We start from the raw sequence: 26574 nt of genomic DNA, 5'->3' as shown, positions 1-26574 counted from the left end.
CGCAAATCACTCGGAGTAGCAACAAGAAACGCATGTCGTTACGTGCATTCCGGCGAGTACTATCCAACGATATGGGCAAATGCAATGTAACTCGAATTTGGATCCTATCGGGACCAGAGTTTCGGTAAAAATGTTATTCAACTCCATTCATTCGAGATGAGTGTTTAAACAGGTCGCACTCGTCTCCCCGTTGCATAGAAGCCGAAGTTGACCGGAAGTTGATGTCATTGACATTCCAAGACCCATAGAAACTATGGTATCGATCCGACATTGATTTGACCAATATTGAGCAAAATCCATACTGCACATGCACAATGGATCCAAAATTTTGGCTTTCTTAGAGGACCCCCGGAGGTACTTCTAAGTGAAAACCCCATGTCTTTAACATATATAGTTTACGAGATATAACGAAAACCATCTGCGCCTGTGCAGTAGATCACTCCAAAGAGGGTCTTCTATAGCCCCATAGGATTACTGTGGTGAAAACCCCATGTCTCTAACAGCAGGTCAACCTTTTAAAAACGAATCTGCTTTTAAAGAAGCATACATTATAATAATGCAATTTTGATAAAAGCAGGTGAAGCAGATGAAGATGAATATGGCCATTTATGCTTTATTCATTGCCTACGCGACTTATTTCAATTATTTGCTGCTTTCAATTATTCAAAACCCCGTAATGAAAACAACATAATGTTTTCGCATGATAAAAGAACAACCCTGTAGCTTTATTATTAATTATCGCATCTTCACAAAATTGGTGCCAATGGAAATGATTCAAAGAGGCAGCTCTGTTTAGATAGACAAACTAATTAACTGATTTAATTAACATAGTTAATGAATAAAAACTTATGAGATATTAGTTAATTAGCCAATATATCATAATTTTTCCGTTGTAGTAATCAAGACTTTTCAATAATTTCACCTAGCAAGTCATTTTGTATTGACATTCGCAGAAGTTCTTGAGATATAAATTTTGTTTGCTGAAAAGCCTGCCCAAAAAAGAGCCAACCAACCGGGGACAATATATTAAGTAAATCTCAGTTTATAAAAAGCAAAATAAGACTTCTCATTTTTATTTCCTGGGATTTTGGAAAAATAAACAATATAATTCAGATTTATTCTAAATATACGAATGATTTTCCAAATTATACATATTGTTTGTTTTTACATCATTCAGCCATTTTAGTTGATCCTGACCTAAGAAAACAGCATTCATGTTAGTTTTTATATATAACAGAAATATGTTGCTTAACCCAATTTTTTTTAAATTGTTGATTGGCAAGGTGTGAATTCCATAGATATTTTAAGCCAATGAAATAACAATGTTTATTAAAAAGAGGAATTTTATTTTTAGGCAGAAGCTATTTTTAATTAAAATAAGAGATTTATTTAATTTTGCAGGAATATTTTATTACAATAAAAACATCACATATGGTCTTTACATAGAGTTCCAACATATTGTAATTATTTCAATGTTTAAGCACTTAATATTTGTTAATAAATTTTTTATTATAAAAATACTATGGATGTATAAGTTTATTAACAGGATGAAATTTCACTTCCAAAGCACATGAGGATAATATTTAGGTGATGAAACAATATTTGGGATAAACAAAATAGTTTGAATTCAAATTATAAAGGGCAAAGAGCTGTAGTCAAATAAAATTGACTACATCAGTGAATATTTATATTTCATTTTGAGACAGCAAAAATAAGAGAAATTACATCCACCTGTCTACTAGCATGCTAACTCAAAAATGGAACGAGAGTTCGAGGATGAAATGTGTTATATGTTTTTTACATCAAAATTATTAATTTAAATGAAATTAAAAGAAGTCTGAGATTCCAGTTCTATTTAAAATAGTGCCTATTAGTCTGCCTATTTTAAGTATTGAAACACAGTTACTCATAAATGCAATGTGCCAGAAATGTGAAATTCAACTTGTAATTGGGGACCCAAAACTATTCTGTATCAAATTTTAAATTCAAGCAGTAAGAGATGAGGCTTAAGAGGCATACTGGATTGTATGCTCTAAACGAAAAAGCTTAATAGAAGTTTGTTTTGGTAGCATACAGAAAAACTGTTGGTATCATACAAAAATCACGAGTTAGCTGAATATTCTTAATGGTCTATATGATACTTTTAAATTTCTTTTAAGCATGTGTATATTGTTGGCTGGTGTGCCATCTATAAATCGAGAGATAAAGTGTGCAAAAACTTGTATTTAAAAGGAAAGGATTAAAAATGGTATTAATTATAAAGAGCTGCAGTAAGAATAATAGTGATGGACATTCTTTCTGTTACACAATGGTTGTTAGATACATTAATGTCTCATTTTAAAGCAACACCATAGCTATTTTGGGATAGACCTCATAATTTTGAATTGCAGTCGAATGACACCTAAATGGCATCTCCTCTCTCTAAATTTCTGCTCCACACCAACAGGAGGATATTTGGTCCCAACAGATTGAACATGCACTAGACCTGCTTAAATGACAGTTCTTCAGTGGAATAGGATCTTGAACTCCGAACCTTCCATTTCGGACACTAAGATTTCGCCAACAGGACACCAAAATTTAGAAATTAATCTGAAGCAGTTAGAATAATTATAATGTAATAATATCATTAAAAAAATTACGACCCATCCTAATATTATATATACATTAGCAAGAATATATAGGTGCAATGAATAAATATAAATAGAATGATTGCCACAAAGTTATTTTATTGGAGGAAAAGTATAAGTAATAAAAGAAGCTCTATTGTAAATATTTCACTCAAAAATACAAAATTCAAATTTCAACAAAAAAAAATTTCATAAAAATATGAAATGGGCAAAAAAAGTTACCTTATGCAAAACTGGTTCACCATATCCACCCAAAGGATCACATACAAAGAATATCTCAGAGGTATATTTTCCACCTACTAAAAAAAAATAATAATAAATAAATAAAGTGTGACATTAAATTATAATTAGACATCATAGAATTATAATTTAAAAAAAATCAAATTCTAGAATATGACCTTTACATTTTCTTTAGTCATTATCTGAGTACAAATAACACATGCATAATGCAGACAATACATCAGCAAAGTCTTTACAAAATACAATTATATCAAAGTGTTAGTGAAGCAGAAACTGAATTGAATTGATTAAACAATAATTAAATTCCCAAATTCTGCATAGTCATTAAAAGCTCACAACCATACAAAATTTCAAAACTCTAATTTGTCAGGAAGTAATTGAAAAAAATTGATTAACAATTTCTCTTATCACACATGACACAAAGAAATGAAATAAAAGAGCAAAACAAAAAATTGAAATTTTTTTCAATGACTTTGAAATAATCATAAAAATATTTCATTTCAGGTAATTCTCAAATCATAATATTTAACATTATTACTGCTTACTGAATTATATTATGATTTTAATGATTGAATACCAATACTACAATTGGAAAATAATTGCTCATTCTTTAATTGTTACTTCTATTTTATCACATTTTTAAACATTTTCAGTATAATATAATAACATGCATTAAACAGATAAATTAATTCATGTAGATGAAAATTCTTACAGGCTTCCTCTCAATAAATTGCAGGAAAATGCATAAAGAAATATGTTATCTAATGCCCAATATAAAAAGAGGTAATTAAAAATATGAGCTGACTTATATTTCCAAAACCAGGAAATCCTGTAAAAATAATTTATTCAGTAATTTTATAGTTATCTCAATGCTACTAATCCCCTTGAAATTTCTATCGCACATAAAGAAAGTTATGGCACTAAAATTTTGTGAATTGAAAGTTAGCCTGGTTCATAAGTGCTTTTGAATTAAAATAGAAGAGTTTTACAATTGATATTAACTGAGCTAAAATAGAAATAATAATAATTATAATAATATATATACTCACTTCCTGATGGGCAATCATCGCCATTTTTTAATGTCAACCGAAGCCTGTGTCCATCAAATTCAAACTTCTGTGTTGATGCTACTCCATAATTGTGAGAAAGTTGTGGTCCCACCAGACATACACCAGAATCATCACAGTTGCTGATATTGGAAGAATGCAAAGATGAGCATACTTGCAACAAGAAATGTCCACTACTTTTATCATCATCTACCTACATAGAAAAACATATCCACAATAAATTCAAAGTTAGCAACAATGTTGATTACAAATTATCTTCTGCAATAAAAAGAAATGAAATAAATCATCAGCATAAATATTTTATTGAGTATAATGTATAAACAAATAAATTGCTATTAACTGCTCCTATTTTTGCTGTAATTTTCCCCATGGCAGATTTTCAAGCAAATAAATGAATCCTAACAAAAACTTTAGTGACAATAAAAACTAGTATGAAAGCCCTGATATGGATCAGATACATAATTTTGAAATTCAACAAAATTTTATGTACAGTTTCTTTTCAAACATTCAATTAACTATTCACAAAAAGAGAATTTTTGAACTTAGTGTACTATGTCAGAAAAATTCAAAAATCATCTTTTTCTACAAAATATTTGCTTATTTGAATAACTACTCAACTATGCTCAATTAATCCCATATGCCTGAGTGGAGACAACTTGTGTACAGTCATTGTGAAACTTCAACACTCCCAGTTAAATGTATATTTAATTTTGCATGTAATATTTAAAATAATGCAATCATCATAATTTTTCTTTAAGATTTTCAATATTTAAAAAATATAGTAGGCATAATGTATATTTCAGTGAAGGAATTGAAATATTGATATTCTTTTGTTGCAAATGCCCTTTAATAAGTGGCAGTTTGTTTGTTTTGACAAAGGACAGTTTTTGGTCATTAGCTCTTGTTTACAAGATATGAGAATTGAATAATTTAAATTAATACATTAACTTGGGCTGAAGGTACAAGTGTTGAATAAAATATATTTTCTTTAATAAATTTTACAAAGCACTTTAATTGAAAAAACACAGGAGAACTTCTGTAAATCTACAATAGTCTAAAAATTACAAATAATAATGAAATAAAAGCAAAAGGTAAAGTTATTTTGTTTCCTCTGAAAGTTTCTTCTATTTTACATTCTTGAATAACTTATGAAATCTCTTTGCAGATTCCAACAGCACTTGAGCATCTCCAGTTATCATACGAGTATCTGATCTGCCTTGATACCGGTATTCTAATACTGATAAAACCATTTTGTTTTCATGAGTATTGTCAAAATTTTCAGAGAAATTATCTAAATAGCTGTGAAAGAAATGAACCCTTATACTGATATTAGAACTAACATCTATGGATCTGTTAAACATTCTATTAACTTAAACATAGTTTTCTTCAGCTTAGTGGCTATGCAGTAAGCTCTTGATAACAAGAGACAATGAAATTCCTCTTTTTAATCCCTGTTTTATTAATAGAATAAACAAAATTAAGGTCATTTATAAGACGTCTGATTTGAGATCCAATTCAAGAAGACCAGAAATAAATTCTTCTGCACTTATTCCAGAATTTTGTCTAATGTATGCAAAATAAAGGAATATTCTGAATATTCAAGGTTTTAAAACCAAACAATTCTGTTCCTTCTGACTATAGTCCTCGAATAAAATTCTTTTCTCCAATACCATACATTTTCTGTAGTTGTTGCTTCCTCTTTGTTTGTTATTGTTCACTAGAGGTATTATTTGGCTCTGCAGCCTCATAGGCCCAAGAATATTTTGTTTAGCCTCCATTCTGACTATTTCAAAATGATGTTTGCAAAATAAATCGTTTCCATTAGCCACAATTATGGGTGTTATTCCTCTGTCATTTATCAAATAATATTTTTCTTTCTTAACTGTCTTTTCATGTGATTAATTTATTCTAAGAATAACTTACTATTTGATTTTTTTATATATAATTTTGGCTACACTGAATTTCAAAAAAAAAAACAAAAAAACTTGGGGTTGATAATTTTAGTTTAGTTTTAATTTTTATGTTGGAAATCAGCATACTCCAAAAATAGTTACATTTTAAGCAACAAACAAAACTAACATTTTATGTGCTTTATAAATTATAATAAATATAAAATCAATAAAATTCTGTATTAATTTTTTTCTACAAAAAAATTGAAAAAATAGTTGTATATTTTATGTTTACAGTTTCTTTCTTAATCATTGAGCCATAGTTCCATGAACATTTTTAAAAAAAATTTGAAAGAAAAAGATTTCAATTTGAACACAAGCATAAATACTCACGAATAAATTTTCTATGAACAGACCTGACAATTATCTCTATGGATAACAATTACTTTAATCTCTAATACAGAATACAGCATATCTCAATAATTAATCATATAATACAAAAGAAACATGCGTGCACACACATTCACACACACATACATACATACATAGATAGATAGATAGATATGAACCAAAAAAGATTTTACTCTGTGAAGACTGCTTTTCAGAGGCGAGAGATCAAAATGAATTCCTCGACTGCGATCTGTGTAGTTGCATGACAAGTCCTCTTGCACATCTGGCTTTGAAGGACATACCAAGCTTGTTCTCCATTCAAATATATAAATACATTCATTTCCATCGGCTAATGTGAGAACTGGTTCACCCTATAAAAAAGAAACATTTTTTAATTCTGTCTTTGAATATTACTTCTTTTTTTTACATTAAAGATTTTTTAGTGTTACTTATTCAGTAACAATTAAAATTCTCTCTTAATATTTGGATTATTTTGAAAGATAACTCAGCTTTTTAATATGTCAAAACTTTTAACTATAATTGTTATAATCAAACAGTTTAAAGTTCCAAATTTATTCTATCAATTTTAAACAAACAAAAATATCTTATAAGTTCTTATCTGCTTCAGCTATCAAAAGAAAATTTTACTTCAATATGAGGTTTTAAACATTGCTGACATATTTTGTCAAAATTGAAAATGATTTCATAAAAACCAATGGCAATTAAAACATATAAAGATAATGGAAAACTTCTTTAAGTGTTGAACATCCTGTCTATAACAGAATTTTTTCCTTTTTTTCATATTACAATGTTTATATGCAGGCATGGTTCTATGAATGGCAAAGTGTACACGCAGAAAATGAGAGCAACCAAAATAGCAACCCTCAAAAAACTATAGGAACAATAAGAGGATAGTCAAATGTTAGTAGTTTGCTTCAATGAAAAAAATTGTATCACAGCATATTAATTAAGGCATCTCAAGTTTGCAGTAAGTCAAAAGATTTTGCAGTGTTCAAACCTTGTTTCTATACCCATTATTATTGTTAGGACTTTGTTTAGGTTTAACTGCAATAGAAAAAGAATTGTCTGAAGATATTAACTTGGCCAGAATTATTGATAAGCCCTTTAGTAAAAAACGAGCGAAAATTTAATGAATATGTTATTTACAGAAATACTTATAACATGCTTAAATATAAAATTAAATGCTTACTTTTCAAATTATATATATATCTAATTTCATATTTTGTTTTACAATAAATATCCAACAAAGTTTTGATATGCAAACACATTTTTGCTGAATTTTGTATTTGCAAGACTAAAGGATGGCATCTTATTCAATAAAATTACCTATAATCAATACTCCCCTAGTATTCAGAATTTTATTGATGAATTAGACCATTTCCAATTTGTTAAATGCCTAAATTTTCTTCTACACAAATATATTTGAATTTAATTAAATTGGGAAATTTTTTTAATTTCAAATACAATGGTTTAGAAAATAAGAAAAGATTTTACAGAATGAAAGAGTATTTGAAATTTAGTAACACAATAGTAGCTTTACCTCAAAAACTAGACCTAGCTCAATACTATTTATAAAATTTGTTTTATTTATAATACATCACATATGTTGGAAAAATGAAGGTATTTGTAATACACTTACAATCAATTATTAACAAATAGAACAGAATTTATAAAAGAATGAAACTATAAAAAAATTATAAAAGAATAAAATTTTTTACAAATTTACCATTCCAGCTTCTGAACTGCACAAAAATATTATCCTTGAACGCAATGACTCCTCAGGACGTGACTTGCAGGAAGAACCATTGGTGTATATTATGGTACCTTTATCCATGAAATCGACAAAAGGTGGAATCTCGGGTTTTCCTAAACTCTGAAGGAAAAGAGAAAAGCTAAGTAGATAATCTATATGAAACGTGAAGAAAATTACAATAATATCAATTATGCAAAAAAAAAAAAAAAAATAGAAATAACTAACATCTTATATTAATCCTATTATAAAATTAAAAGTAGATATTTCTCTAAAAAGAATAAAGCAATATGAAATTAGAAAAAAAAAAATTACAAAGTTGTACACAGAAAGAATTTTTTTAAAAGAGTAGTCATATGATAAAATTTAATTTTTCAAGCAACATGGGAAATATAAAACACCTTCCACTACATAAAACAAATACTTTAAAGTTAATATGATTATCAATGTTATTTAAGTTAATATATTTAGAATTATTTCATCTTAAAACTCCAAACAATTTCTTTTTCTTATAATTGGTAATCAATTTGTCTATGAACATATGCATCTACTATATATATGTGTGTGTGTGTGTGTAAATTAAAAATTTCAATTCATTTAAACAAAAAGTCTTTAATAAGTAATTTAATATTTATATCAAATTTCATTTAGAAATTTATATTTTTAAGCAAAAATTTTTTAAAAAATATTTTTTATTGAAAAGAATGAAAAAAAAAATCGTACTTTATTCTTATTCAAATAACATTTTCAATTATTTATTCAATCATTTTTAACTTTTGTATTAAAGTCAAACGGAAAAAATATATTTGCATCATTAAAAATAAAGCAGCCCTTAATTTGATGGATGGCTTTTTAACATCTTAATATACAGACATATTGCTATAGTGTATTTGGCAATATAGTATTGTTACTAGGAATGGAAATATTTTCTTGTTTTTGATTAAAAAAATCAACTATTTAATGAACATTATCATGATCTATCCTCATACCTATTGCAGCAATTATAACTAAAATTTAAAGAAATAAAATACTTATATAGTAAAGAATAGAGATATCTAATCTCAAAACAATTATTGATGACCATATTGTATCATTTAGAAGAAAATAAAAATATATTTAATATCAATACTGGACAGAATGCCAATGTACAAGCAAATAACTAATTTCTTTTCAGAATTACATGCAATATTTTTAAAGTAAAAAAAAATAGTGTTTTATAAAATACTATAATGCAAAAATTGTTCATAACTTTACTCATAATTGAGGAGGATATCAGTACCAACAAGCAGTTTTTTTTAATTGCTAAAAGTTAATTTTTTCATCAAAAATTATCAATATTTTTTTTTTTAAAAAATGGCATAAAATTTACTTAAAAAAAGTAGTAATTTAGATGCAAATATTAAAATAAAATGATATATTAATATATTATTAAAAAATGATATATTAATATATTATTAAAAAATGATATATTAATATATTATTAAAAAATGATATATTAATATATTATTAAAAAATGATATATTAATATATTATAAAAAATGATATATTAATATATTATTAAAAACTGATATATTAATATATTATTAAAAACTGATATATTAATATATTATTAAAAAATGATATATCAATATATTATTAAAAAATGATATATCAACACATTATTAATAAAATGATATTAAAAATATTTTCTTAGCAGTGCAATGAAAAGGAATTGTAAAAATAAAATTGCAATTAAGAAATAAAAATTGCAAAGACAATAAAGGTTTTTAGTAAATTAAAATAATAAATGTTAGGGATTTTTTTTATGATATTCATCAAGGCTTTTTTTTTTAATCTTATTCATTCATAATTTTTATTTTATCCAACAGGTTTTTAATTTAAAATAAAACTTAATGCATTTATAAAGATAATTTTTAAAAAAAAAAAAAGTTTGCAATTATTATTTCTTATTTTTTCATTTTTATTTCATATATTATTCTCTGTTATGTAAAAAAATGGCAAACATACATATAACTTATCCAGGAATTAAACATAATTAAACTGGTGTTATAATGTGGGATGCAAACCATAATACCAAATCAAACAAATCTTTCTAAGTTTACATTCATATTTTAAACACTAATATAGCATTTCTTTGTGGAGAAAATTACTTTCCATTAATATTCCTGATTTCCAAGAATAAATATTTTAATTTATACAAATTTATGTATAGTTTTATATTTTTATGCTCTTGTTATATTCTTAATTTAGCTTATATAAGTTTTTATCAAACAAATGAAATAAAAACGAAATTGTGATCTTATGATAGAAATATTCTCAATAAACTGTAATTTCAATCATGTACATTTGTAATATATTTTAGCTTTTGATGAATGTCCAGGAACTTATTTCTTATGATATTCATAGTTGCTTAAAATGAGATGTAAAACTACTAAATGTTATCCAAAAATCAAACACTGGCATTGCAAAACCATTATACCAAATTGGTTAGCAATCTTTAAGCTCAAAATTTTAGCTTGAAGAAAAACTATTTGCTATTAATATTTTAGATTGCCAAGAATACACATTTTAATCTGAACTTAATCTATATAACTAACATTCCATAATAATATTAAATTTCCAGTTCATATTAGCAGTCTTAAGAATAAATATTAATCTTTTTAATAATATTTTAATTTTTTTTTTAAATTTTTTTTATCCAAGATATGGATATCAACAAAATTATAAATTATTCTAAGTAAACTGAAATTTTAATCACAATTGTTATATATTTGAAGTTTTAATGAAGATCTGGGAATCCCCCCACCCAAACATTATACAAATATTGCAAGATTTTTTATAAAAAAACTTTTATTACTCAATTTTTATTATATTAATAAATTCATTTTTCAGCTACTCAATATTCACATTTAATGATTGTATACTATATTATGGAATCTAAAAATTAATATTTCTCATATAGAATTCTAGATGGCGCTGAATCAAAGAAGTCAATTTTCAACCAAATTAAATATTAACAGAATTGCACACTTCAAAATTTTTTTAATGTCCTATTGTCCTTGGGATCCAATAGTCGTGCAAAATTTTTGAACTCTAATATATAAAAAAAATGAATGGAAAATTGATTTTAAAATTCTAACTTTATAAATATGAAACATATTAAGTAAAGTGAAAGCATTTAAAAATATATATGTAGCTTTACATTCAAATGGAAAGGCAACTTAAAATTATCTTTTCTTAATTCATAGATCATCAGGAAGTCTTCCATATATTTCAAATTATTTATAACAAAATATGAAAAAAAAAATCTATTCAATGGTTTGGATTTCTTAAACATACAAACTGTTAATAAATTTTCATTATTCATATCCATATTTTAAAATGTGTGAACAACAGAATTCACCTTTTAGAAAAAAGTAAAAAACACTTTCAAATATTTAATCTAATCAGTAAATCCAAAGAAAAAATATATTTCTATTTCTTTCTTCCTTCCAATATATATTCAAATTAAATTCATATATAACAAATTTCTAATAACACATATGAAGCCAATAATTAGTACTGAACATTCATCAAGTTAAAACATTTGTTGTAACCTAACTAGTGTCTCACAAGAAATGCAAGCATAAAATTTGAAAAAGTTATTTTTTTCACAATACAAATATCTATAAAGAAAGGATTCATAAAATGTGAATAATTTGCATATTTAATATTGATCCAAATTTCTGATAAACCAATTTACTATAAACAAAGTACTATAATTCTATTCATTTAAACCTTCAGCACAAAAACTTTCTAAATTTTGGCAATAAACCTTCATTACCAAACTAGCAGAATAATAATCCTGATAATATAAATGAATATAGCTAAAACAAAATCTAAAGCTTTCTTACCTCACCAAATTTTGCACTTGAACCATGTTGAGTTACTCTACAAATGCCAGCTCCTGGGGGACAGTGATTATTATGTACCATTAGAGGCAATGGTTTACACACACTTACGTAGTATTCAGCATCATCATTTGCAATACTTGAACTAGCTACATGATATGTCTCAGCCAAGCTACTTAAGTCATAATACTGACTTCCATTTGTGATTGCACAATGCATATGCATTGAATTCTGGCAAGCTAATTCAGTTTTCCAACTGAAATAATATGTACATCCAGTTGACTCAAACAAGAATCGAGGTTCTCCTATTCCAGAGCCACAATGAAATTCTATTATACTATTACGCTGGAAAAGCCCATTGTGACAAAGATCTCCATTAGTATAGTTCAATACCAAAACATCCCGAATATATTGTAACTTGCTATTGGGTTGCCCAGCTTTCCAACTTCTTTTCTGGCCAACAATTTCCTCTTGGCATACCCCAACACCTGTGCCACATGGTGTAGTACCATTGCTTTTACAAATATTTAAATAATATTGATGTTTAGCAGTTTCAGTCTTAAATACTCCATGATTGCTTAATGCTGTAAGATTATATACAAAACCTGTAATAGGATCCTCAACTGTACAATCTTCCATATTACGAACAGGTTCTATTTCACTGCAGGCGAAAGCAACATCCCAATCAAAATAATAAGTACAGCCATCTTTTCCAACAAACTGGGGTTCACTCTCAGTTACATGTGGACTACAATTGAACTCAATGACAGTTTCCCAAAACCTTGATGTTGATGTTTTCTCTTCATTGCATTGATCCCCAGAAGTATATTTAATTTTTATTTTATTACCATCGAAATAAGGTCCTTGGTTAACACGCCCAAGACTGATGCTTTCAGATGCTCCTGAGTTATCAACGAGACAAGATGCTGCAGTATAGGGGCAAAGCGAATCAGGAGTATGAACAACACTTCGGCATAAATTAAGCACAAATGTTTTATTGTTCGAGAATGGATTCTTGATAAGATAGTTACTTTTCACTAAAGACAGCTGACTGAAATCATAAGTCCTTCCATCATTATCAATAACAGAACACTCGACAACATCAAATGGAGGACAAGCATGAATGGTAGGCCATTCAAAAGAATAAGTGCAATCTTCACTTTCAGCAATAAATTCTGGCCCATCTCGATCCTTACTTTCATGATCACATGTGAATGTAATATAAGTAGATCTGTTATATTTTCCATGACAATCACCACTGCCAGAATTGTATTCAAGAGTGATGACACCCTTACGATACATTAATTTATCATTTGGCAATCCTAAACTCTTAAAGAATTTCTCATCACTTGGTTTTGTCTGACAAACACTTGAATTCATGCATTCATTATTAAAACTATTAAGTTTATCACAAACATTGAAGTAATACTTGTAGTCCTTAACTGTAATGTTGTAATTGTTGTTTTTACTCTTCAAAGGATTCAAATCAAATGTATAACCAAACTGTGGTTCTCTGACTTTACAATCATTGCCATTTTGATTTTGAATAGCGCAAGCCACAGGTGTGTCTAACGAGAAAACATATTCACATTCAGGTGTTTCGCCAATAAATGTCAGCTCTCCTTCATACATATTACAAAACTGATTTATAGTGGTACTTCTACGAAATTGACCATTGGGACAGAAAGAACCATTTGTAAAACGTATAACGACAGTGCCTGTATCACTAACAGTGGGGGGACTCATTTGAGACCCAAGATCAAGGCCAATAGCATCCTTCTGAAGTGTATTTGTCTGACAGGCTGAAGAAGCTCCACCAGGACACTTATAAGACTTTACTTTATTTAAAGGCCTGCAGAAATTAATATGATAAATCACACGCATATTTTCTGGTCTAAAATCAGCAACATCCCAATTTCCATCACTGAATTTTGCTAAAGGGCTCAAATCATATTCATTTCCTTTACTATCCACAGCAGTGCAATCAACAGGTCCAGGGATACAAGTAAGACGAGTTGGCATTTCAAAAATATAACGACCATCTTCATGACGAATAAACTTTGGTTTTGGATCAACAGTTCCATTGTAACAAGGGAACTTAATGATAACTTCCTCTTCAGAGCCTTTAGGAGAACTAGAAAGAGGTTTATAAGTGAGAGTCAAATCTTGACCCTGGGAATAACTTAAAGAATAATTGTTTGCTGTGGCAATTTCTGAAATCTTATTACCATCTTTATCCACCTGACAAACACTTGTATTTTGTGAAGGATATTTTCCATCTGAAGTAGTACAACCTTCCATTATCTTACCACAAATATTAAACTGGAAAATACCAGAGGATGTTTCAACAGAATAAGGTTGTTTTTCCATCTGCAAAGGCATCAAATCAAAAGTGAATCCTGAATCTGGATCCGTCAATTCACAACTACTCTTAGCTTGAAGAGATCCTGTAGGACAAGCAGCACTGGTGGTCCACAAAAATGTAAATTCACAAGCTCCGAGTTTATTAAGAAACATTGGTCCCATTTTTGAAAACTGTTCTCCACAAAGGAAATGTATCACAGTTGTATAAGTAATATTTTGACCAAAAGCAACACATGGATTTCCCTGCGTGTAAGTAAGAGAAAGGTGACCAGGACTTTCTAAAACTGGAGGTCCAAGAGCACGACCAATATTAGAAATTGCAACTTTTTCTCCAGAATCAGTTGTTTCGGTGACACAAGCAGCTGCCTTTGAATCACAGACTGATGGCCTAGATAATGGTCGGCATATATTCAAATATATTTGTTTTTCTCCATCTTCATCACTTACATGAGTCACCCAGTTTTCTTTTGAAGAAGACAATCCAGAAAGATCATAAATTAAATGAGATGCAGGATCATGGACGAGGCATTCAGTAAAAAAAGCAGGTGGTTGACAAACCAAATCTGTATACCAATGAAATACATATGCAAAATTCACCTCTTCTACAAAATGAGGATTCCCTTTTCCAGCTTTAAAATCACAAATAAATATGATAATTGTCATACGAGCAGTTTTATTAGCATCATTGTAAGGATCACCAGACAAATATGTTAAGTTAACCACTCCATCCATGTATGATATATTTGAATTCGATTCTCCTGTTTTCCATGATAATTGACTAGATTGGTCTACCTGACAAACTCCCACATTAGCTGATGAATTCTGATTTTTTGAACAAGGTGTATCTTTAGCTGGTTCACAAACACCCAAATAAAATTTGTAAAGTCCAGTGTCAACTTCGTATGTCTCAGATTTCAAAGGGTTTAAATCATAATTAATTCCTAAACTATCATCATACACTTTACATCCAGTGCCTTCAATCATTCCTTCAGGACAAGCTTCAGCTGTTTGCCACTCAAATTCATAACGACATTCTGTTTCATCAACTCTAGTCAGAATTGGCTCGGAATTAATATGCCCTGGCCGACAAATAAAATCAATCACAGAATTCCAATTTTTTCCAGCTTTACATTGGCTTCCACCAGTGTATTCTAATCTCACTGAATTTGAAGTAACGTCAAACACAGGTGGAGATGTAAAATTTCCTAAATTCAAATAAGTTCCATTAGAAAACATAACACAAGCAGAAGAGCCTTCTCCGCAACTTAAATTTCCCAAATTTGATATTTGGCCACAGACATTAATATAATAATCAGCATCATTTCTATTATGATAATCTCTCCTATCTATTGCTTCCCAAGGCTCCCCATCAATTAGAAGCAACTTCTGCAAACTGATCTTTTTATTTTCATAAGTAACGGAACATGGTGTATCTAACAGATGCTTCAAACATGCATGTTTTGTAGACCATTCAAAGTGATGAACACAATGATCCGAAGACACATGCTGTGGTACACCAGTTCCATTATTCACAGCATCAGGATCGCAAATAAAATTTATGACTGTGGAATGTTCAATACTAGATTCACAAAATGAACCTTTAGGATATGACAGTATTACTTCATCATCAGCATACATTAACTTTGTTCCAACCATTGTACCTACAATATGAGCAGTATTATTTAATGAATCAATCATACAGACAGACATAGACTTCCAGCGTGTCTGGTCACCACAACTGTAATTTCCAAGTCCACCACACACACTTAAAGCAAATTCAGTTGTGTTTGATGAGTTACTTTTAACAATATAGGCAGTTTGTTGTCTAAGAGGACTCAAATCTATCTCAACACCATGAGTTTCAGCAGTAAACTGACATGTTCTAATATCGCCCTTCAGAGAACTTTCAGGACAAGCATATTCAGTTTCCCATTCAACTTCATATTGGCAGTTGAAATCTGATATAACTTTTGGTGGTTGACTGTGACCTCTGTCTGGACATTTAAATAGTACAGTAGTCTTGGGTTCCAGATTACATCCAGCAGGAAAGCCATGGGCCTTGTAAGTTAATATCAAACCTTCTGGAGTATATTGTAATCCATTTTGGGGAGATCCGAAAGATAATTTTTCACTTCCTATAATTCTGCAAGCAGATGAGTTAGCTGGGCAACCAAGAGTATCATTATCAGGAAGTATATCAGAGCAAACATTAATTACAAACTCCACAGCAGGGTTAGGAGTATTCACAAAATAACCCCCAGTTGGTTTGATAAGGTGGGATAGATCTCGCTTTTCACCTTCTCCATCAAGAGCATAGCAAGGAACTTGGCGAGTTTTTGGTTTTACTCGACAAGCAGCAGATGTCTTCCAGTGGAAATTAACCTGGCACTCACTTATTAAAACCAATTCAGGAACTCCTAGATTTGGACCACATGCAAATTTAATAGTAGCCCGTTGTATTGTTTTGGATCCACATTTAATCTTAGTATGCACAAACATAGTAAAGCCATTTCTATTAAAAGCAGCAATAGCATAGTTCTTTGAATCATCAAGGGCATCACCAAAGCTAGTGGTTTGGTCACTTGAAAAGAAACACACAGAACTATTTGTACATCCTCCTTCAGATGAATTGGTAGGATAATTCAGAGGGTGGCATACACTTATCTTATAATGTGATGAAGTCCCATTGATATTTGGACCTGCAACCATCCATCCTCCAGGCCTAAGAAAAGAATATCAAATATAAAAACCATAGCTAAGTTGTGTGAAATGTGTAATATAATACACTAATGAAACAAAATGTTGCACAGTAAATTAAATGAATAATATAATTTCAAAGTATTTAAAGATCAAAGCCAATCATAAGAATCCTACCAATACTTCAAATCTTAAGAATTTGGATACTATGAACTAATTGATAAATAAACCGAAATAGGTAAATCTACTATATTTCTCCCACATTAAGGGGAAGAAACCACTTATTTCAAGGCTGTAATTTATTTTTAAAAATCAAAAATAAAAACTTTTTGAATAGTTGCTTATCAACAATTATTTCTTATCTTATTGTTTTGTTTGTTTTTTAAATTTGCTGAACAATGTTGTACAAAGAATTTCAAATCAGTAAATGCTTAACAAATTTCAGCCTTCATTTAAGTTTTTATTCAACAAGTTTATTCAATGAAATCATCAACATTTATTGGTTTTTAGGTTTCACTCTTAATGAGATCATGATTTTTTTTTAATTTAGAAAGAAGAAATTGTGAAATTTTCAACTGTGCTGTGTATTACATTAATTCATTTTAGGTAAACTATCATGCTTATTCAGAATTTCAATTTCATTTTCATAATTAAATTGTAGGCAACAGTGATTTATGGCTGTTCAAACATTTCCAATCCAGACCCGGCAACATAGTTTTCTGTTTCAATTAATACAAAGTGCTCTCATTCAGGGTAAAGAATGCGAGTCATATCGTACGAAAAACGACTCTCACATTTTTTCTCGTGTAAGTGCAGCAAGAAATTATATGAATATCAAATGTTAACATAATGTAATGTAAATATAATGTAGCCTTTCCAAAAAAACAAAATATAAAAATATAGTAATCGATACCAGTATGATTATAAAACTAAATAATGTCTTTGATTGACTCAGCAGAATGATCACTTTTAAGGGAATAGAAAAATATGTAATTTTTTTATACAAAAAAAAAAATTTAAAAATAGAGAAATATTTATGCAAAATGTTCTTGTACTTCACTAAGTTCCAAGGTTTGAGATATAAAACAAAGTCAATAAGTATATATTCATCAATCATTTAATAACATCTTGTAACATTCTTTTAAAGCAAAAACAGAAATATTTATTTAAGAAATTTTAGCCTATTACTTTTAGATGATTTTAATCTACTGAGAAATAATATTAAGGAAAACAGAAAGTACTTTTCCAGATTTCTTTGTTGGGCGCAATATTTCTGTTTTTTCTTTTAACTATTCTATTGATTTTTTTTTTTCCATTTTCTTTTTGAATTGTAGAATTTTGCTTAAATTCAAAACTTGAGTAATTTTTCCTTATATACAGTTTTAAAAAAAAATTATCCATTTTTTATCTCACTTGCATTTTAGCGAAATCAGAAACAGCAACAAAAAGATGGAATATTTGAAAACAAACAGAATGAAAAATCTTATGACACTTGAAATTTTGAAAAATCCTTAATTTTAAAAAATTAAGATTGCTGGATACATTGAAATGCCACATCTTTCCATGAAGTGTAAAGATACATCTCAATTCCTAGAAAGTGAGTTCAAACATAAAATGCTATTTCTTAAAATTTCTTTAATAATAATAAGAAATCATTTAGAGTAGTCTCTCCAAAGCGTTCTTGCATACTTTCCAATAACGGTCTGATCATCCTCTCATATAAAATTCTACACCTTTTATAATGCATTGAATGCATGGCATAATGCATAGCACTGAAAAACAATAATTACAAAATATTGAATGTTGGCACGTCTTTTGCCAGACTGATTGAAAAAATATTTAACATGTAATTACAGTTGGAATCTCCAAGTTATAAAAACAAATAGAACTACAACCACCATCAATAAGCTGCACTCTTAAGGGAAGGGGAGAAATCAAAAGCAGAATGGCTTCGCTGAAACAGTCTAGCACACTCTCGAAAAAATTATTTTGCAAACTAATCACAGATAAGGTTAATAAACAAGTACCAGAAATTTAAATATATTTTAGCACCTATTTCCAGAAAACTAGAACCAAAATTCGAAATAGAATTACAATGAAAGTCATAAAATAACATATTGAGCTTCACCGATTTAAATCATAGTGTTTACGAGTTGCTGGTTTACAAACTTGAAAAAGTCCATACTGGCAGATGGTCACTCATCTGACGAAAATTAAAATCTTGATAACAATATTCATTTTAGATATTAAACTTGCGTACAAATTTTATTCATTTAGTTCTTTATATTATGTAATTATCATGCATATTTGTATTCAAATAGCCAGATAGACTTCCTCTGAAAGGATTTTGATCAAAATTTTGATAGAAATCTAGAAATTTTATCTGTTTATATATATATAAAATTTCATTCAAATAGTTAAACATTTTTATGCTATGCTCACAGATAGACAAATATACAAAAACTGTGCTATGTTCAAAGAGATCTCAAAATAGAGATTCATCAAGATCTTGAGTTTCAATATTTTGATGTTTAAATTATTTTCACTTAGTGTACTTCATATATGAGAAAGTAAAAAAAGATAGCAATATGGAGAATGTTTTTGAGAATAACATTGCAGCAAACAAAGCTGATGCTACAAATAGTACATTTTAAATCAATGGTATAGAAGAACATTTCATATATTACATATCATATGGTCCATGCCACACAAATATCCCAAAATTATCATAAATGTGCACTGCAAGTAATTTCTATTTTAATATAAAAAAATAACAAACATTAACATTAAATTAACCAATTTTATAGAAACTTTCAAAACTAAGTCTAGAATTAAAATTCCAATCTCTAGAATAATACTTGCATCAAAACCATACATTTGCACAGATAATAGGAAAGATAATATTTGCAAGATAATGTACAAAAATAAGCCACATAACTATCCTGTTTAACAAAGTCACATATCAAATTTCATTTATTTAAGTGACTGCATTTGTGAGTTATCACATTTACGTGCTTGAGAAACTACATATGATTAACTGTACATTTTGGATGTTAAATCTATGTACTGAATTTTATTCTTCTAGCTTGCTTCGTTTTGCAGTTATTATATTAACTTATATTTGGACAACAGTCTACAGACTTCTTTAGAATGTACGGCAATTAAAATTTAACAGAAATCGACAAATTTGATGTAAAAACCATAAACTAAATTAGCTCAATATTTTTTGAGTTATCATGTTCACCGACGCACAGTTCTGGAAATTTGCTTTGACAGATAGTGAAGTCTGAAATATGGAAATTTGTAAAAAAATCTTGGTTTAAATTTTTTCACAATTACAATATTTTTCTTTCTACGTAAGAAAAAAAAAATACAGATAATGTTCTCATATATACAATTATCTACCAAATAAATAGGAAGAAAATATTCTGCAAACTTATGGGACTAAGCAATTCATGTAACTTAACATATGAACTTAGGAGCGTTCAAGATATAAAAAAAGTTTAGCAGAATCCCCTACAGATGTACAAATTTATTTTTAAGGGGCAGTCAACTTTTTCATTTTCTGCAATAAACACAGTCATTCGATGCCAACATTAAATAGTCTTATTTCTACATTTTGCAGGTTCAGTTCTAATCATAACTGAGCCACCCAAAACTACTTGTAATTATAGAAGGTGCTTCAATCCCTGGGAAGTTAATTCTAATATTCCTTCCACATACTGCTTATATTTCACCAAAAGTTGATATTTCATACATATGTTTCAGCACAATAATAAGGTAATAAATTATTATTATTCCAATGGAAAGAAAGAAACTTTTTGCCCGTTATTACTGTTTCATTTATTTTGGTAGAAACAAAGATTTTCAAATAAATATTGATTTAGCCAATTGAAGGGGAAAGAAAAAAAAACTACATTGATTTATAAGTTTGAAAACATGAAGCAAATCCTAAGAATAATATTTCTAAATTTAATGGTATGCTGATTTTCATTTTAATAAAAAGAAATTCACGTCGTAAGAAAGATGTCATCGAGAAAATATATAAATTATCACAGTCCCATCTTGAAATTTTGCTAAACCTGGTTTAAATATAATTCTGAAAATTTAATAAAACAGTCACTTAGTATCCGTATTTGTATCTCACTGCTAATTTTTACACATATGATTATGTTCTAAAATCATCTCAGATAATAATGCCTCATCTCATTGAAGTATTAAAATCCAACAATAATTGGCATTAATAATTATATTGAATTGAAGTCCAATATACCTAATAATATATAAAATGATAACAGAAAAGTTTCATCTTGGTCAAAAGGACTATTCCAGAAAGATGGAATGTTTCAGTACTAAATAAACATGAATTATTAGAAACATGATTTTCTGAGAGTTATTTCAATGATTTTAGGTGCAGCTAATAAGATGAATTCAAAAATTTTTAAATAAACATATCAAATAAATTAATAAATCAGCAGCCTTGTTTTAAGTTTATCTATTAACGATATTTATACAAATTATTCATTTTAAGATAAATAATAAAGTTAGAGAATTTTTGATACATCTCTATTAAAGTGACAGTAATTAAATTACTTATAATCACAACAAGACAAGCAATTGTGTATTACAAAGATAGCAATTGTGTATCTTTAATAATTTTCATAATCCATTATTGACATTCTGATTATATTTCACTTCTGTTTCACGTTTACTTCTGGCAATAATTTCTGCTTTTTAACTAAGAAGTATCTAGTTATCCAACAATATTTAGCTATGATAGACAATATAGTAATTATATAGTAATATAAATAAATTATCAACCCATATCTCCATCATTATTTAATTATGTACTTAATTTGTAAAATTTTTATATAATAAATGACAGTTTAAAAACAACAGAGGATTTCCGTGATTCTGAATTCCATTTGTCATTTTATCTCATTATGTATTTAGTTAGATTAATTAAGATCAAATATCACATAAATTGAATATTACATATACATTATTTACATCAACAATGTAGCTTGCATTATAATTCATAGTCCAGAGGATAAAAAATTTAATTACTACTTAAAATTGTCTATTTGTAGTTATTTTTATTATTAACAAAAATTTTACAAGTTAACATACTATCTGTGAACAGAAACATGCACAATTAAAAAAAAATCTTTCTGCAAGCCAGACTGTTGGATCTAGAACTACCAAATTTGGCATATAAATTATTTCTAAAATGGTAAATGTGCACAAAATAAAAGATTTTCAAAATTTTGATAATTTTTTTAAAAATAAACTTAAAGCATTAAAATTTTTTCTCAATATTATTTTATATATATTATTGCATAAAAATAATTTTATTCTATTTTAGATCAAAGTTTTTAGCTAAACAAAATGTTATCAGTTTTTTTATAGATATCAATTAAATTTTTTAAATTTAATTTCAACAAATTTTTCAAAACAGTTATCAAGTGTATTTGAAGATATTTCTTAATTGTTTTTATCATTGGATTTATGTTAATACCTTTTGATAATATATTTTTAATACTTCATTGTGGCTATATAATCAAGAACAAATAAAAAAAATTAAGATTTATCAAAATTAAAATATTAAATCACTATGATGTTAAGAACTAAAAATCTGAATCCTTTTAATTTTTACTCTTAGCTTGAAAAACAAATATATAAAAAATATCTATTTGTTGATATGTATGCTTGAGAAATATATGCAATACCTCGCATGAACTTTTGTAACTTTAACTAATATATATATATATATATATATATATATATATATATATATATATATATATATATATATATTTGCATAGCTTTTCAGTATAATAATATAACAAACTAGGAATGTTATGAAATATTACAATTTCTAACCACTAGAAAGAATTATTTCCTGCAACACTTTCATTCATTTGATCGATTTGCGCAGTATTTGTAAATGAAAAATATAACTGAAAGAGCTAAGGTGTCAATCCAGTAACGAAAAATCTTAACTCTTCATATGACTAAATATAAAGGTTTCTTCTTTCACAGTATTAATGAATAAGAGTATTTAAACTTAAATAATATATTAATAAAATGAACAATGAAACCCAATTTCCATTAATAATTTGAATAAGTTTCTTGTATGAAATGAACATCTTACAGACATGAATTATTTCGTAATATACGAGCGATCGTATTTTAAGAATTTTTAGTTCATGGAGAAAACAAATAATAGTCCAAAATTCCAAAACTTTATATATTATATACATATATATATTATATAAAATTATTCGAAATCCTGACAGTCAAAGAATTATATAATGAATCAAATTTTCATTTTGAGTTCCCCTGATAATATAAAATGAAAGTAATTTATTTAGCACTCATAACCTTTCTTTTTGTTGTTATTGTATACTTTTTGGTCCAAGTTAAGCAAAAAAAATTCGATATTTGTTAACATGCATTCTCTTCATAACAAATATTTTAGTAAAACTAAAAGAAAACAATGCAAATTGTTTGCCAGGCTCAACCAAAGCATGCCAAACAGAAGAAAACTCTGCAAATATCAACTAAAGAATACAACTAGGTGACCATATTTGGCAATTTATTGCCTTTAAAAATTATATTAGTGTATTATATACTTCAGTTTTTTTTTTTCCAACAAATTAAATACAATAGAAGTAGTTTTAAATTCAAACAAATAAAAGAAAGTTTGCAATTGTGTAGAACGCAAACATCTTTATCATACTGAGTTAAAATTTAGAAGAATCAGTAAAAAAAAAAAAAAGAAAGAAAGAAAGAAAAAAATTTGTTATCTGAACAATAATAAGACTTAAAAACAACTGATAAAATAGAAATTTCACACATGTTTTTTCACAAACTATTGAGCATTAACAACTAAGGTATGTTATAAAAAACAAAAAATGTTTAGTTCTCGAAATGTAAAGTATAAATTGAAATTTAAACATAAAATATATAGTTTTCTAAAAAAAATCATAGTTAGAAATTGAGGTCAATAACTCATTTCGTATAAACAGAAAAACAAAACGTTATTCTTATATACAAATTTCATTTTGTTTTTATAAAAAAAAAAAAAAAACTCTCTTTTTTTCCCAAACCAAATAAAACTTGATACAAATGTAAAATCATTAGGTAATGATATACTGTCATTCAAGTGCCGGTGACGTAGAAATTTTCACGTATTAGAATTGTCATAACAAAAATGTAAATAATGTAATGGACACATATAAAAAATATTGCAAATTAATTAATAAAAGAAGGAAAATGTAAACTTACAAATCTAATGCTGACAAATCATATTTGCCATCCTGAAAAACGCAACCAGGCCACACGTTATGAAACAAACAGAAGAAAAATATCACACTTATTAAGTATCTAGAAAGCGACATGTTACATGAATTTTTACATAAAATTACAATAGTCTTTCTTCAACCATATAACAACCAGCAAGTCGCATATGTTTAAGTCACACATCAACAGTTCGAAACTCAAACTGCGAACCAATATTACTCATCATCACTCTCCATACAGAATTCAGACAAGAATATTTCGTTTACATTTGAAGAAATCATCATCACGTGCGCCTCTAGCGAGGTTGCCAAATCATTACGTCATAATGACATCAGAAACTGTCGAAAACAATTGTCATAGTTGACAAGACGAATGAGCGATTCGTTTCGAGAAAAGATGGAACATTTTCATAAAATATATTTTCAAATCTTCAAATTTACTTTTATATAATCTATTTTGGATCTGGAAGTTTGATTGCCTTACAAACACATTTTAAATAGAAAAGTAGTGAAATGCTTGGCTTTAATTTCTGCAAAAAGAATCTGAAGACATTCTAATTATGAAAATACAGAAATTAAAAAAATATTGAGTGATAAAATATTTCCGTTAATGCATTTTAGAAAGAATTTCCTCCCATTATGTACTTTCGGCAGTACACTATTTCCATCCTTCGACAACAGTTCGTGTCAAATGGTATTCCGTATACCCGACTAGGATAATATAAGCCAAAAATGGAAAATTATTTTGAAGCTGCAATCTTAGTCTGATATCGTAAATTTGATTTCGAATTAGTACTGTGATGTTCGTTAAATAGATTTTATTACACACATCAAATTTGCAAGGTGCGAGGTGAGCGCCTCTAGCGCTCATACATTCTATTCTAGCTCAATTCTAAATGTAAACGTCTGAATATATGACTTTTTGGAAAAATAGCAAATAATATTTAATTTGATTTTAGCCATTATTAAACGATAAAATTATTTTTTGATTGCTAGAAATTTAATAAGACAGGAAAAATAAAATATTGGGGTTTTATTAACAGTTTCGTGTTTATAAATAGTTCAAAATATACGAGCAATTATATTAGTTCTGTATATCACAATAGCAAGGATTTGATTATATTTCTACAGTTGAATTTCATTGAAAGATACCATTTCAAGTTAAGTTGATGTGGAAATATTGGAAGATTGGAAATATTTATAATCTTGTAAAATATGAAGTTAGGGTGTTCAAACATGGAAACCAGTGGACATAAAATTACTGTCATATCTGTTCATTTAGGGATTTCAGAACTAATCTACAAATTAAGCGCTGCCAATTAATTCAACGTTTTCTTTTTATCTGAAGAGAAATAACTGGTAAAAAGAATTTCTTAATTACAAACATATATTATTCAAAAGTGTGTTAATTAAAATATCGTACAATATGGTAAGCGATTTTTACTTCTATATATAAAATTGCAAGTAAATTTTAATCTATTTTTATAAGAATCTAAATAAGTTAAAATATTTTTACATACGAAGCAGAGGAGATAAGGTTCTGTAATTGCCAAACAATTCAGTCTCGAGATTTTAGTTAGCTTACGCATAGTAAGTGTTCTTCTTCTTCAGTAATAAAAATAACAACTCCCCTCTTTCTTTCTTTCTTTTTTTTTTTTTTTTTTTTTTTTTTTCCGTTCACTTAGAGAATTAGTGACTTCATTTTTGTTCACCTTCTATATTCCTCTGCTTCTCCTGAATGTACAGAAAAATTAGAATAGAGTATTTAGTGGGGGAAGTAATTAATATTTCGTTAGTTTGCCTCTCGTGACAAATCCTCGAGGTTGCGGTAGTCCGCAAGCGTGAGTGTTTACTTTACTTTCCTCCTTTCCCAATTTTCAGAAGTAGTGATACTTTTTGCTCTTCGTAATACAAAACTGAATATGCCTTTTTGTTGTTTCTCTACTATCTATTGGATCCATAGTCTAGCAAACGTTACAATTTTTTCTATAAGATCGCATACCAAATTTATTTATCTAAATCATTGCATTTTTGCGCTATCAAGTTCACATGTGAATATATGGACTGACAAAAGTTGTCCCGCTCTGATAGATTTAGTCCCAAGTTTAATAAGATATACAACTCTGCTAATAAATTTGTATTCCAAATTCCATCCATATAGCTCATTGCATTTTGAGTTATCGTGTTCACATGCATTTGGACAAACAGACATACTTCTGTACTGCGAATTTCGCTCGAATTTTAATAAATATAAATAAAGATAATAGTAAGGTTATATACTGTTTGCGCGCTTTTCGGAATGCCTGATCGGAATGTAACTACTTGACTCAATGTG

General features: G+C 28.0%; 1 protein-coding gene across 2 annotated transcripts in view; it reads right to left on the bottom strand.

The window, feature by feature from the left end:
* Positions 1 to 24509, bottom strand: part of LOC129976551 (cation-independent mannose-6-phosphate receptor-like) — a 42893-nt gene extending 18384 nt beyond the window's left edge. For both annotated transcript variants that reach the window (XM_056090178.1, XM_056090177.1), the window contains exons 1-6: positions 24226 to 24509; positions 11878 to 16960; positions 7961 to 8107; positions 6408 to 6584; positions 3917 to 4127; positions 2850 to 2926 (exon numbers count right to left, since the gene is read on the bottom strand). In XM_056090178.1, the coding sequence (XP_055946153.1) occupies positions 2850 to 2926; positions 3917 to 4127; positions 6408 to 6584; positions 7961 to 8107; positions 11878 to 16960; positions 24226 to 24338 (5808 nt within the window). In that variant the 5' untranslated portion in view covers positions 24339 to 24509. The remainder of the gene's footprint in view (positions 1 to 2849; positions 2927 to 3916; positions 4128 to 6407; positions 6585 to 7960; positions 8108 to 11877; positions 16961 to 24225) is intronic.
* Positions 24510 to 26574: the final 2065 nt, after the last annotated feature.

The sequence above is a fragment of the Argiope bruennichi genome, chromosome 7 (genome assembly GCF_947563725.1).
Source record: "Argiope bruennichi chromosome 7, qqArgBrue1.1, whole genome shotgun sequence".
In the NCBI taxonomy this organism is placed as follows: Eukaryota; Metazoa; Arthropoda; class Arachnida; order Araneae; family Araneidae; genus Argiope; species Argiope bruennichi.
Note: the sequence above shows the minus strand (reverse complement) of the source record. Positions and strands in the feature narration are given on the sequence as shown.